The 13134-nt window shown below is 41.2% G+C and overlaps 1 protein-coding gene across 1 annotated transcript; it reads left to right on the forward strand.

Moving 5' to 3' along the window:
* The first annotated feature begins 3025 nt into the window (after positions 1-3025).
* On the forward strand, positions 3026-4519 carry LOC118677889 (F-box only protein 31-like). Its single transcript, XM_036353427.1, has 2 exons — positions 3026-3304; positions 3395-4519. Exons 1-2 carry the CDS (start codon positions 3026-3028, stop codon positions 4517-4519), a joined length of 1404 nt encoding a protein of 467 aa, XP_036209320.1.
* The last annotated feature ends 8615 nt before the right edge of the window (positions 4520-13134 follow it).

The following is a 13134-nucleotide window of genomic DNA, read 5'->3' on the forward strand; positions in this document are numbered from 1 at the left end:
AGATGATCTCTTAGGAAGAGAATGAACATTCCTTGCTCAGGGGAGAGAAGGTAGAGGTGTGATAGGTGTCAATCTGGCCATGAAGTTAAGCTGTTAGTGTTTGAATGGGTAAAACACTAGGTGTCTCTCAGGAATTTAGTTTAGTCATTACATTTGCTGTATTCAGAGAGTCCTCTTAGTTTATTTGTATATTCCTAGTATTTATGCATTATGTCAAAATTTGAAATCCCACAGCCCAGATTCTGGTAATAACTTGTTTGCAGAAAAAAATGTGACAATGAATTTAAATATTGTTAAAGCATGTATTGTTTGAGAGGCCTTAATAGAGATTAAATACATACTATCAGCTTTGTGCTTTGCTTGGAAGCTGCTATATTCAGCATTTAAAATGAGATTTGTCAGATCCCAAGCTTATGTCGATTCCATAAAAGTTTAATGATCTACTTCCAGGTCTAGCAACGTTTAGGATTTATTTACAGTCTCTATTATAAAATTTGTCCAAAATATACACATTCCCCCAAAGAATTCTGAGCTCAGAGGCAGAAATATAAATGCACAAAATGAAATATAGCAGATGGTAAAATCTCTGTGTGCTAGGCAGTTTTTTCCTCTTTAATCTGCTTTCTTTCAGTTTACTTTTCTTCCTCTATTTGGTAAATACTGAAGGAGGCAAGAGAGGGCCTTTTGTTCCCAGGGAACCATTTAGGGTTGTCTGTTGAGCAGATTGAATATCATAGGAAAAGATCATTAATGAAGACTCCTCCTTCCCCCTGGGTAGTTAGCACACTTGGAGTTGGAAATCAAGATAAGAAACCAGGAATCATTAAATCATGAAATGTGAGAAGGAAGAAACTTTAGCAATCATCTAAGGTAAGTCCTTCATTTTGCAGACGAGGAAACAGCAATCTTCTACCGGAGTTGTTGGTTGTATATGGTCCTCTCATCATAAAACTCAATGACTCGGAACCTTTTACTATACAGCCTCTGTGCTGAAGGCACATAAACACCTTGCTTCAAAATCCCTTGACTTCCTCAAGTCCAGCAATGGTGACATGCACCCTCACCATCCTTCAAACATGGCAGTGTCTGACAGCTCATCAGTTACATTAGTCATTCTCAAACTTTAATCACCCAGGCGGCTTGTAAGGAACACAGACTCCTAGGCTTCATCTCCAGGGATTTTGTCTGTATTCTTATTCTGTGAATTAGTAATCTGCATTTTAACAGCTGATACCAGTGCAGGTGTTCCAGGGTTCACATTGGCTTTAAATGCTGACTTTGCCACTTAATTGGTTATATGATTTAGAGCAAGTGGCTAAATGACTTTAATCCTCAATTACATCTGTAAAATGGGCCTACGAGTACCTATCTTATAGGATTGCTGTGGTAGTTTGTGATATTATATGAAAAGCATGTAGAAGACATTTCCACAGGGACTACCTTCACTGCTCTGTGCATGTAATTTAGGCCAATATACAATTTTCTGTGTGACAGTTAAGAATGGTAATATCTGATTATTCGTGCTACTGATTTGGAGTCCTCCGTTATTTTTTTGCTGAGTCTCTGTGGGGTATTCACAGGTAATGCTGTCGGGTTCACATTTTTAAGTCAGTCATACTTGCTCTTTATCTGATGTTCTAATCTTAGGGAGATCATCTTCTTGGTGGTTACTGGCTGTGAACATGCGTTTACAACTTTTGAGGTGCCAAGGAGACTAATTATTATGAGCATGACTAGAGGCCAAGTGCACGAATTCATGCACATAAGGGGTCCAGCCTGCCCACCCTGATTGGGGCCATCTCGATGGGCCAGGGGGAGGGGATGAGAGAGGTTGGCCGGCTGGCTCCGCCCCCTGGCCAAACTCCTGGTAGAGGGGCCAATTTGCATATTAGCCTTTTATTATATAGGATAATTCTCAATGTCTGAAATTCATTTCAGAGCCAAACAAATTAGGATAAAGTAAGTTTAAAAAAGACCCAGTTTTAAGGAGTCATTTTCTTAAGCCAACTGGCTTCTTCTTATGTAGCTGAGTCTCAACTTCCTCAGAAGTGGCAATCCAACATATGAGGTTACCTTTCTTGCTCACACATTTTGTAATAGAGATAACATGAGCTTATTTGACTTTTAGTAAACCTAGGTGGAATAAAGTATTATATTTAATTCTAATAACTCTAAAGACATGTCTGCTTTATTTAAACTAACAAACTTAAACTAGAAGTTTATCTTAGATCAAGTAACCTTGACAAACATTTGGTAAGACTCAAAGTCTCATGAATGTTTTTTATGTTATTTTATTTTTTTAATCTTTAATTTATTCATTGGTTAAGGTATTACAAATGTGTCCTCATCCCTCCAATAACCCACAACCTCCCCCCACCACACACACACACTCAAGTTCTCATCCCCTGTCGTCCATGTCCATTGGTTTGGCTTATATGCATGCATACAGGTCCTTTGATTGATCTCTTCCCCTTACCCCCACCCTCCCCTACTTTCCCTCTGGGGATTGATAGTCTGATCACTGTTTCTCTGTCTTTGGATCTGTCCCTGTTCATCAGTCTATGTTGTTCTCTATATTCCACAAATGAGTGAGATCATGTGGTATTTATCTTTCTCTGACTGGCTAATTTCACTTAGCATAATGCTCTCCAGTTCCATCCATGCTGTTGCAAATGGCAAGAGTTCCTTCTTTTTTACTGCAGTGTAGTATTCCATTGTGTAGATGTACCAGGGTGTGTTTTTTTTTACTGCATTTCTGTGAAATGTCCCTCCGCCCACCCCCCCATAGGCATATCCCTGGAGGCATTACCCTACAGAAAGCAGATTAGTGACTGCCTGGGGCTAGGGTGGGAGGACAGGGCGGGGCACTGGGAAAGGGAGGCGACTATTAATGGGTTTGAGTTTAAAGTCCTACAATTGGCTCCTCTCTGAGGGGGCGTGGTTGGACTCTAGGGTGGACCCAGCCAGCTTAAAACCCTGCAGAGGTGCAGCAGCCCACTCTGTGGTGGCTGTTAAGCGTGGAGGCATGGAGGAGTGCGTTTGCCTCTGTGGTGTGGGCTCTTCGAGGGGATGTCGGTGTCCTCAGAAGTGCCAGGGCTCAGCTGAGAGGGCAGCGGCTGAAGGCAAGCCAGTCCTGGCAGAAAAGCACCTCGAGGCTGACGCAGCAGCGCGGTGCTGTGCGGGGAGTGGAGGAATTGCAAGTCCCAAGTCGCCCCCGCACTGCTTGCTGCAGGACCTGCCGGTGGAGATACTGGTGGAGATCTTCGCCTCGCTCCCCGGCACCGACCTGCCCAGCCTGGCCCAGGTCTGCACCAAATTCCACCACATCCTGCGCACCGACAGCATCTGGAGACGGCGCTGCCACGAGGAGTTTGGCGTTCGTGAAAACTTGCAGAACCTGGAGATGATGGGTATGTCTTACCGAGAAGTCTATGCGAAGCTGTTCCCATACAGAAACATTTTGGGTTTGTGGCAGCTAGATACTGAGGACTATAGAACAATAGTGAATGTAGTGGTGGACGGTTTATGCATTACTGGTTGGAGGTACAAGCCTTCCCTTAACACCCATGTGGATGACCCAATGCAATTCGAGCCCTCGTTTAGAATTCGCCTGAGGGAGAGGAAACCAGCCACGGTGGAGTGCATGGACGACATGTACTGCTTTTCCAACAGCCGCCACATGCAGATTCAGAAGAACAGGTTCAGCATCCAGTGGATCAAGAGAGACCACCAAAAGGATTTAACAACGTGGCTTAGGAAAGAATGGCGGCTGGTGCTGGAGGACAGACTGCTGTCTGACTGGCTGACCTACCGCCGCCTCTATCTCCCGCCGAGCCACCCGGACGACCTCATCAGGCCAGGCCTCTTCCATGGCAAATACGATGGCTTCGGCCCAATGATTGCCATGCTCAGCTTCCATGGGAAGTATGCCAGGGTCACCAAGATCACAGGAGACTCCATGGGGACATTAGAGATCCACCTCAGGCGCCGCATCCAGCTGCGAGATGGCGAGATCTTCCGCAACTTCAACGAGCTCTCCCATGTGGTCCAGGAGATTGACGAGCAGGTGATCTGGGAGCAGCAGCAGCTGCAAGAAGACGTGACTGAGGAAAGCGAGGGCCATGGCTGGCAGAGCCCTGCCCAGCCCAGCGTCGGGGAGTCTGGGACTGCAGCTTCGGAGGAGCAGACTGTCCCGTTTGTTCTGCCTGTGGGCGGGCGCTCAAGAGACCAGAACTACCCCCGAACCTGCAAGATGTGTTTCTATGGCGTTTACATTGGTCCCTTAGCTCCCTTCGGCTACCCCAGGCGCTACCCTGGAGTCTTCATCCTGTTGGATGAGAACCACTTCGAGTTCATCTGGCTGGAGAAGAAATACTTCATCCTGTTCGGCAGAGTCCAGAACACCTTCCAGAATGTGGAGGCACCATCCCCGCAGACCTTACTGGAGATGCTCTCGACATTAAGTCCAGACCCCTTGGTAGGAGCAGCTTGCATGCACTTTGAAGATTTGACCTTCTGACCAGGTTACCCACCTTTTTTGTTTTTTTAATCCTCACCCAAGGATATTTTCCCATTGATGTTTAGAGAGAGTGGGGGAGAGAGAGAAAGACAGAAATATTCGATGTGAGAGAAACATCAGTTGTTTGTCTCCTACCCAAGCCCGGACCAGGACCAGGCTGGGTAGGGGCCAGAAATTGAGGCAGAAATAAACCTTAGACCAGTGGTCTCAACCTTCCTAATGCCGTGACCCTTTAATACAGTTCCTCATGTTGTGGTGACCCCCAATTTCATTGTTACAAATTGAACATAATTAAAGCATAGTGATTAATCACACAAAAAATAAAGATATCTTAGTTAATGGAAAAAAAAAAGAAGAATGGTAACATCTACATCTAATCTAAGTTAAAGGTAAGCATCATCCAAAAAATCTTTAAGATATATCAGTAGATTTCTCACATTTAAGTATTCCTTTGTGTAGTAAAACAGTTCATAGATTATAGTGAGACAATCACTCTCACTGTTTTAACAAATCAGTGATTTTGTTTGTAATAGCCTATCTAATAACAGCGCAATATGCAAATTAACCATCACTCCAACACACAAGATGGCCGCCCCCATGTTGTCAAAGGTGGCTGCCCCATATGGACACAAGATGGATGCCACAAGATGGCCAGCAGGGGAGGGCAGTTATGGGCGATCAGACCAGTAGGGGAGGGCAGTTGGGAGGGACTAGGCCTTAAAGGGAGAGCAGTTGGGGGCGATCAGGCCTGCCGGGGAGGGCAGTTAGGGGCAATCGGGTTGGCAGGGGAGCAGTTAGGCGTTGATCAGGCTGGCAGGGGAGTGGTTAGGGGGTGATCAGGCTGGCAGGCAGAAACAGTTAGGGGAAGTCAGAGAGTCAGGCAGGTGAGCGGTTGGGAGCCAGCAGTCCTGGATTGTGAGAGGGATGTCCCAGATTGGAGAGGGTTCAGGCTGGGCTGAGGGACAACCCCCATCCCCCTGTGCATGAATTTCGTGCACCAGGTCTCTAGTATAATAATAAATAACACACTTATGGATTTGTTAGGTGCCAAGTTGGGGGCCGGAATGGGAGAACCTAATGTATCACTTCAGTCACGTGTTCATCTCTCTTCTTCTAATCCCAGTTATGTTTTTACACTGAAACATACTTAATCTAGGTGACCTCATCCTTAACCCTTTTTCTGCTAGAAACTTGTCAGTTGACCTTCCTTATTTTTCTCCCATCCAGAGCTTCTTGACTGCCTAACATTTGTGTAGCCCTATGATAGGTACATGGAATGGTGTGCCCAATGTTTGTGATAGACAATAAACACTGAAGGAATTTAGATGAGGTAGAGATTTCTGTGGGCTGGAGGGGTTAGGAAGGCCTCATGAAGGTGGTGGGAATTGAACTGCTTCCTGAGGCATAAGAATATACTGGAGTTGGTTGCAAAAGGTCCTGCTTAATTAGAGGTAAAAAAGAGTCAGAGGTTAGAAGAGTGCTCTCCAAAGGGTTTTCAAACCTGTGCAGTAAAACTCAGGTTAGTTACAGGTGCTTCAGACGTTCTGAATGGAACTTTATATGAAAATGTATTTTAATCCTTTTAAAAAAAGTAACAAAGTATACACTCAAATTTTGTATTTGCCACATTATAATATATTACTTATCACTTTTGTGACATCAGTTTATTTATTTCACTCTGGCCTGGAATAAAATTTCTGCCGCCATTTTGTCTGTATTCAGAAAGCAATGTGAGATTGCTAAGAGAGTTAATATAAAACTTACGCCTTTTTCAGCTTCTTATCAGTGTGAATCATGATTTTTTTCTCAATAAAGTGCAATAAATAAATTTTCATGCTGCATTTGAGAGCTTATGCATGTATATTACATGCTTATTTGATAAGACCACAACTGTTATTTGACTTCTCCAATTTAAAGTTTTTATAAATTCTATGATTGATCTACTTAGAACTTTTAGCTATTTTATAAAGTGTCTTTTAGGAAGGCTCATCTATGAAAAAGCAAAATAAAATTCTGCTAAAAATGTTGAAGGCCATAGCCTAAGGTCATCTGGTCTCTACTCAGTCTTAAAGGAAGAGAGTCGGGTATATGGAATATTTTGTGTTTATTTGCAAAAAACCTTTGCACAGTAAAATGACATGTTGATAGCTGGGAAGATTTGATAGTCTGCAAGGGATGAAACGGGGAGAAAATAGAGCCACAGAGAGTATGTCGAAGACAACTGCTGCCTGACATCTTGGAGGGGAGAGAGTCTGGAGAGGAATGATGGTGATAACAACAAAGGAGAGGAAGTATTGTTACGAAATTACTGGAAATTAATGTTGTTGACAGGATATTGAGAGATTGAAGAAGAAAGGGTAGGAAGCAAGAGATGCCCAAATTTTGGAACAGAGTTTTAGAGATAAAGGAATAAAGATTGAAGAGATGATGATGGCTTTAGTTTTATACATGTTTCATTTTATTACTAAAAGTTATGTCCTTAGGGGACTTATCCAAATAGAGCAATCCAGACCTCATGATCAACGGTGTTATTAGGAAAAATGAGCAATGGAAGTTTGTAGATTCAAGGCTCCATTTTGGAGAGTGATTTCTGGTTTCTTGTGGTGCTCATATCATCTTCTGATTTGTTCCTGACATTCTGGAAAAATATCCAGGTAGATCCAAGTACTCTGATTATTTATTGTTCAAATCTTTGCCTGTATTCCTCTTCATTTCACATTTCAGGATAAAATGAGTAACAAAATGTCTAAATTGTACACACTTTACAACATGGACAAAGGAGTGAAGATTCTTAAGAGATGTAAAATTGCCCGGCCAGTGTGGCTCTGTGGTTGAGCCTCAACCTACAAACCAGGAAGTCACAGTTTGATTCCCTCTCAGGGCACATGCCCGGGTGGGCTTGATCCCCAGTGTGGGCAGCCAGTCAATGATTCTCTCTCATCATTTTTGTTTCTATCTCCCTCTCCCTCTACCTTCCTCTCTGAAATCAATAAAAGTGTGTGTGTGTGTGTGTGTGTGTGTTTAAAGAGATGTAAAATCATAATGCCTAGGTAGGTTTTAAGAAACTGACTTCTGTTGACCTCTGCTTTTAGCCTGAATATCCAAAGATCTCCCTCCAATTTCTTTTGAGTATTGCTTTTTTTAAAAGCATTGAAAATACCATGGCTTTTGCTCTAGATAATTAGAGCCCAACACTAGATTTCTAGGAGTGATGCTGAAAGGTGGATTGGAACGTGCATGACAATAGAAATGTTTGCCACATGCTTTACACAACATAATCCATACAGAGCCTCGTGGAAACATACCATTCATAGGAAAAAACCTTAAATATAGGGAAGGTACATACAAAAAGCTAAACATAGCTAATATTTATTAAGCACTTACAATGTGCCAGGCATCATGGTAAGCCTTTTATAAAAATAGTTTCTATGGGCGAATTTTTATCCATTTTATAGGTGGGAAAATGGAACCTAGAGAGTTTAACCACCATGTTCAAAATCACACAGCAAGTAAATAGGTGGAGGCAGAATTTGAGTTCACTTCTGACCCCAAGGTGACCTCAAAGTCCATAACTTCAACCCTTCTGCTGAAAAACCTCTAGAAGGAAATAGAAAAGCACACACCAGCATGTGTTGACAGACCATTTTAAGGGCCATAGGACTGAAATTGTTGTTACACAATTTCACCCAGCCACGAGAACGAGACTCTGGCTTACCTGAAAAGGTTACATCTGCAAGATGTAAAAACTTTCTTGGATTAGCTTGCCTTTTCACTATGGTGAGCTCAAAAGTAATAGCTTTTCCAGTCACGACACTTGTAATTTGGCTGGAGGATGTGAACGGCCCTTCCTGGACTACAAGCTTGACAGCTGTTCCCATTTACACAGTAGGTGAAAATTTATATTTAAAAAATAGTGGCTCATAAAGAAAGAATATGGAACAATGACAACTGCAAAAAAGGGGAATAATTATACTCATGAAAAGTGAACTGGTGAGCGATACATTATTTTTTTAAGCAAGATGTGTTGTGGCATTAAAAAAAAATGGTGTCTTTAATTAATTCTGCGTAACGTTCAAAGAATAAGGTCACCCATACCAAAAATTGTTGAATAAAGCAAAAATCTAAGAAAGATATACTCTGATGTCACTAATAACAAAGAAGGGTTATTTTCTGGTCAATACTACACCATTATTTTTTAGTTAGAGGTATTACAATTGAAAATAGTGGCTATAATAACCTAATGAGACTATAACATAAAATATACCTTGTTTGACATAAACGATGTAATCATAAACCAGAGTTATTTCTAGAGAACAAAAGTAATTACTTCAATAAGAAAAATTTAAGCTAGATCTCAGAGAATACCCATGTATACCCATTTTTTCACCTATAAACAGACTATCGTGTAATTTGCTTTACGGTTTACAAAGGACTTTCACATACATTCTGGATGGAACAAACATCCCATTTGGCAGATGAGAAAATTATGGTGCTCAAGAACAGAGCTAGTAAACAAGATTTGAACCCAGGTCATCAACCTGGATTCTCTGCCACCAATTCCTGTGCCCTCTCCACAGTATGTTCTTTCCAGAAATGGTTGGGATCCTCTTCAACAAATTGTATGCATAGGAACATTGTCTAAGTTGTAGATGGGGATAGAGTTGAGGATGGGCAAGAGGTAAACTGACTGCATGCTCTCATTTGGAGTTGATTAAGGAACGATGATGACATAAGGATTACGGATGCCCAGGGACAGCTAAAAGTTTCATGTCCCTATGAACTGATAGTTGTAAAATAATTTTTAGCTCCTATTTAGAGGAGAGGTAGAATAGAGAGGACCTCTGGTGGCTTCTCCAGCTGTTATTGCCTTGCTCTTTCCTGTACTTCATGGCCTTGGAAGGAGCATGGCTGCTGGGGTCCAGCCCCAGCAGGTCCAGGGGTCCCCAAAGGTGTCGGGGATGAAGTCAGCAAAGAAGGAATGACACAGAGGCAGCATTCAGTTGATCAGCATGGTTGGGTTCTCTTGCCTGGTTCTATTGCCAGGTTCTGTAGGTTCTGTGTCTATGTTCTCTTGCTAGGTTCTCCAGCCAGGTTCTCCAGGTTCTCCAGCCAGGTTCTGTAGCCATGTTCTCTCGCTAGGTTCTCCAGCCAGGTTCGGTCGCCAGGTTCTGTCAGGTTCTCTTGCCATGTTCTATCCAGGTTCTGTAGCCAGGTTCTGTCTCTAGGTTCTTCAGCCAGGTTCTCTCGCTAGGTTCTGTCTCTAGGTTCTGTGGCTAGTTTCTGTCCAGGATCTTTTGCCATGTTCTCTCCAGCAAAGTTCTTCTGTCTCTAGGTTCTGTGTCTAGGTTCTGTGTCCTGTTGTCTTGTCACATCTGTATTTATACCAGTTGATTCCAATCCTATCAATCTCTATTCCAAAGGTTAGGGTGTTTCTTATCTCCATTCCAGGGAGTAAAGATTATGTAGCTTAAGCATGATTGTTCATAGTTAAAGTGATTAATTACCCGCCTGGCACTTAGTTAAGGGGTTTTATTCCCTCCCTAACTTCAGGGGAAAATCCCTACCTGGGGAAACAACCTTTCTCAGAGAGGTGACCTTGGTTAAAACACATAGTGCCAAGAAGGTGAGCAAACATATTAAGAACAGTATGCCATATATGCCAGGTCCCTTGAAACAGCAAGGATGGACCGGCTCCCGGCACATGGCCTCTCTGGTATTCTGAGGACAAGCATGACTTTTGGAGGATTTTACCCTCAGCATTCCTTTCAAGCACATAAAATATCTTCTTTGAGATGAGTTATGGTAAATTCATTATCTCTTTCCCCCCTTATATCTCCGAAGATGTCTTTATACCCCAATAATAGTCTAATAGAATATATTATAGATTGTTACCCAGACAATTGCTCCACTAGTCCACTCTAGTCAAGCATTAGATTTAATTGAGAATTTTTACATTTTATATTGTTCTCCAAATACAAATTATCAGCCAAGAATTATTTATTTTGCTTATTATGGGCATAATACTTGTCCTGGAATACATAAAACATCCTTGTTTTCAAGGAGTTTATAACTCAGGGAAGATAAGACTAATATGTATATATAAAACTATCAGGTGATATTTAAGTAGTAAACTAGTATGACTGAGTTCAATGTCACTGGAGTCTAGAGAAGGAGATTGTATTTAAACTAGGCTTCAAAATATGGCTAGAATCCTGTGTGGCAGAATGGGGGTGAGAGGGAGGAGGAACAACATTGTTGTAAAGGTAATATGAGTAAAATCCTACAAATTGGAATAAATAATGTACATGAAAGGGACAGTGAAGAGCTAGCTTGGAAGATGATATTGAGGGAGAGGGGAAAAGAAGGAGCAACTAGGCAACAATCAAACCTGAAACCCAAGGTAGAATATTTGTTTGATAAAAAAAAGAGATCCATCGTGGATGACTTAATAGACAAGTGGAACTTGGGGAATGGAGGTGGTAGTGACTTGGGGTAGGTGCTGGAATTTGGAGGGATGTGCCATCCTGGGGCTGGAGAAAACCAGCGAGGAGCCTGCCACAGGTATCTAGGCATAAGATCTAGTGAAGCTAGTGATGGGAAGAGAGAAGAGAGAAAACAAATGCAAATCTAATGGTTTTGTCAAATAGGTAAACATGAAAAGAGTTCAGGTGGGGAGGAAAGAGACAGAGAGAGAGAGAGAGAGAGAGAGAGAGAGAGAGAGAGAGAGAGAGAGAGGAATATTATAGAAAAAACAGTAGGAATTGAAGTGCCATGGCTTATGGAGGATTGAGTCTTAATTGGTGTTAAAAAACAACTTTATGTCAAGTTTTAGAAAGCATGTAGTATTGATTAATTCAAGGTTCAGTGCAAATGCCTTCTTCTTTAAAAAGCCTTTCTAACCTTTTTTACATTAATCAAGTTTTCAACAAAATGATTGATTAAAAAACCCTTCTTCTGAGCTCTCATTGCTCTTATAATATGATTCTATTATAAAATTAAAGATCAAGAGTCATGTCTTATTCTTTTATGATGTCCAGTGCTTATCATGGAAACCTGGTACATTTAGACAGTTCAATAAAGGCTTGTGAATGAATGAATGAATGAATGAGGTAGGAAAGTATGGTGTTCAGGTTATAGGTGAAGGGATCTATCACTAATATGGACAGGACTAAAGATATGTTGTTGAAAGAAATAGGATGTCATTTTCTAATTAAAATCCCCCCTGAAACAATATTGTCTAACATTTAATAACATTTTTGGAAAATGGTAATTCAGCCTCTGTTTAAATACCTTTAATGAAGAGTCAGCTTACTAAATTTTGGGGCAGGTTAATGGTTACAAACTTTTCCTGTGATGAGCCCAAGGACTCCTTATCTTAACTTTACTCATTGCTATTAGAAATGTCCAATAATGAATCAATTCCTCCCTTTATTTATGTAAGCACTAGAGGCCCAGTGCATGAAATTTGTGCATGGGTAGGGTCCCTAGGCCTGGCCAGTGATCAGGGCCAATCTGTGGGGCAACCAGTGGGGTGATTCAGGGACTTCCACTGGCACTTGCCTTGGCTGACTTGGGGCCTGCAGGCTGGGGGCAACTTCTGCATTGAGTGTCTGCCCCCTGGTGGTCAGTGTGTGTCATAGTGACTGGTCATTCCACAGGCCATTCCACCATTCAGTCTGTTTGCATATTAGGCTTTTATTATATAGGATAGCTATCATGAACTCTCAATACATTTTTTTTTACATGTAATATTCTTCATTCTTGCACACTTCTTTATGTTTACTGGTTTTGAGATTCCATTCACCCTGATGGCTCCCCTCTAGGTGGATTCTGGTTAATGATGACTCCTTTTAATGGTGGCAATGTTAGACATATTACTCCTGGTCTGGTTTGGACTATAAATAGTCTATAGAACTATAAATTTCTTTTTATGAGCACAGTCTTTTCCTTAATGCATTCTTATGCTTTATTAACATTTTAAAACTCATATTGAGCTTGTTGTCAATTAAACTCTGACTCTTTTTTGCATGTGCTGAGATTTGTGCACTGGTTTTTCACTATTGTATTTCATTTTGTCATATTCTGTCCATCATTCTAGCCAAGTAGTGATCTTGAGTCTTAAGCTTATCATTCAACATCCAATGTATTCTCCATACCTTCTATGTTGAAGTTTTTGAAAACATATGTATAACATATACAACCTCATACAAATGAAAATATTAAATATGGCAACATCAAGATTCATGTTTGCTTTGTTTACTATTGCACTTATGACATCTAGCACAATGTCCAGAACATATTGGATAGTTTTAGTGAATAAACAAATGGATACCTGAATAAATAAAAGAGTTCTTCTAGGTTAAGTAGAGTCAACTAATCAACACTTTTAAAGTACTATTATTTTACCAGGTATAAACTATGTGTGCAGTTAATAGCCAATATTCCTCCATATTTCTTCCAAAGATAACCTGAAATGCTTTGTCAAATGCACTAGTTTAACCAAAATAATCTTTTTTTGTAGTAGACATTTAAAAAAACACTGGTTATAAAAAATAGGCAAAAAAAGAAGGGGTGAAGGATCTCTAAGTGTTTGGGAAAGAGTCTTTATTAAATTC

Source organism: Myotis myotis, unplaced genomic scaffold (genome assembly GCF_014108235.1).
Source record: "Myotis myotis isolate mMyoMyo1 unplaced genomic scaffold, mMyoMyo1.p scaffold_m19_p_1, whole genome shotgun sequence".
In the NCBI taxonomy this organism is placed as follows: Eukaryota; Metazoa; Chordata; class Mammalia; order Chiroptera; family Vespertilionidae; genus Myotis; species Myotis myotis.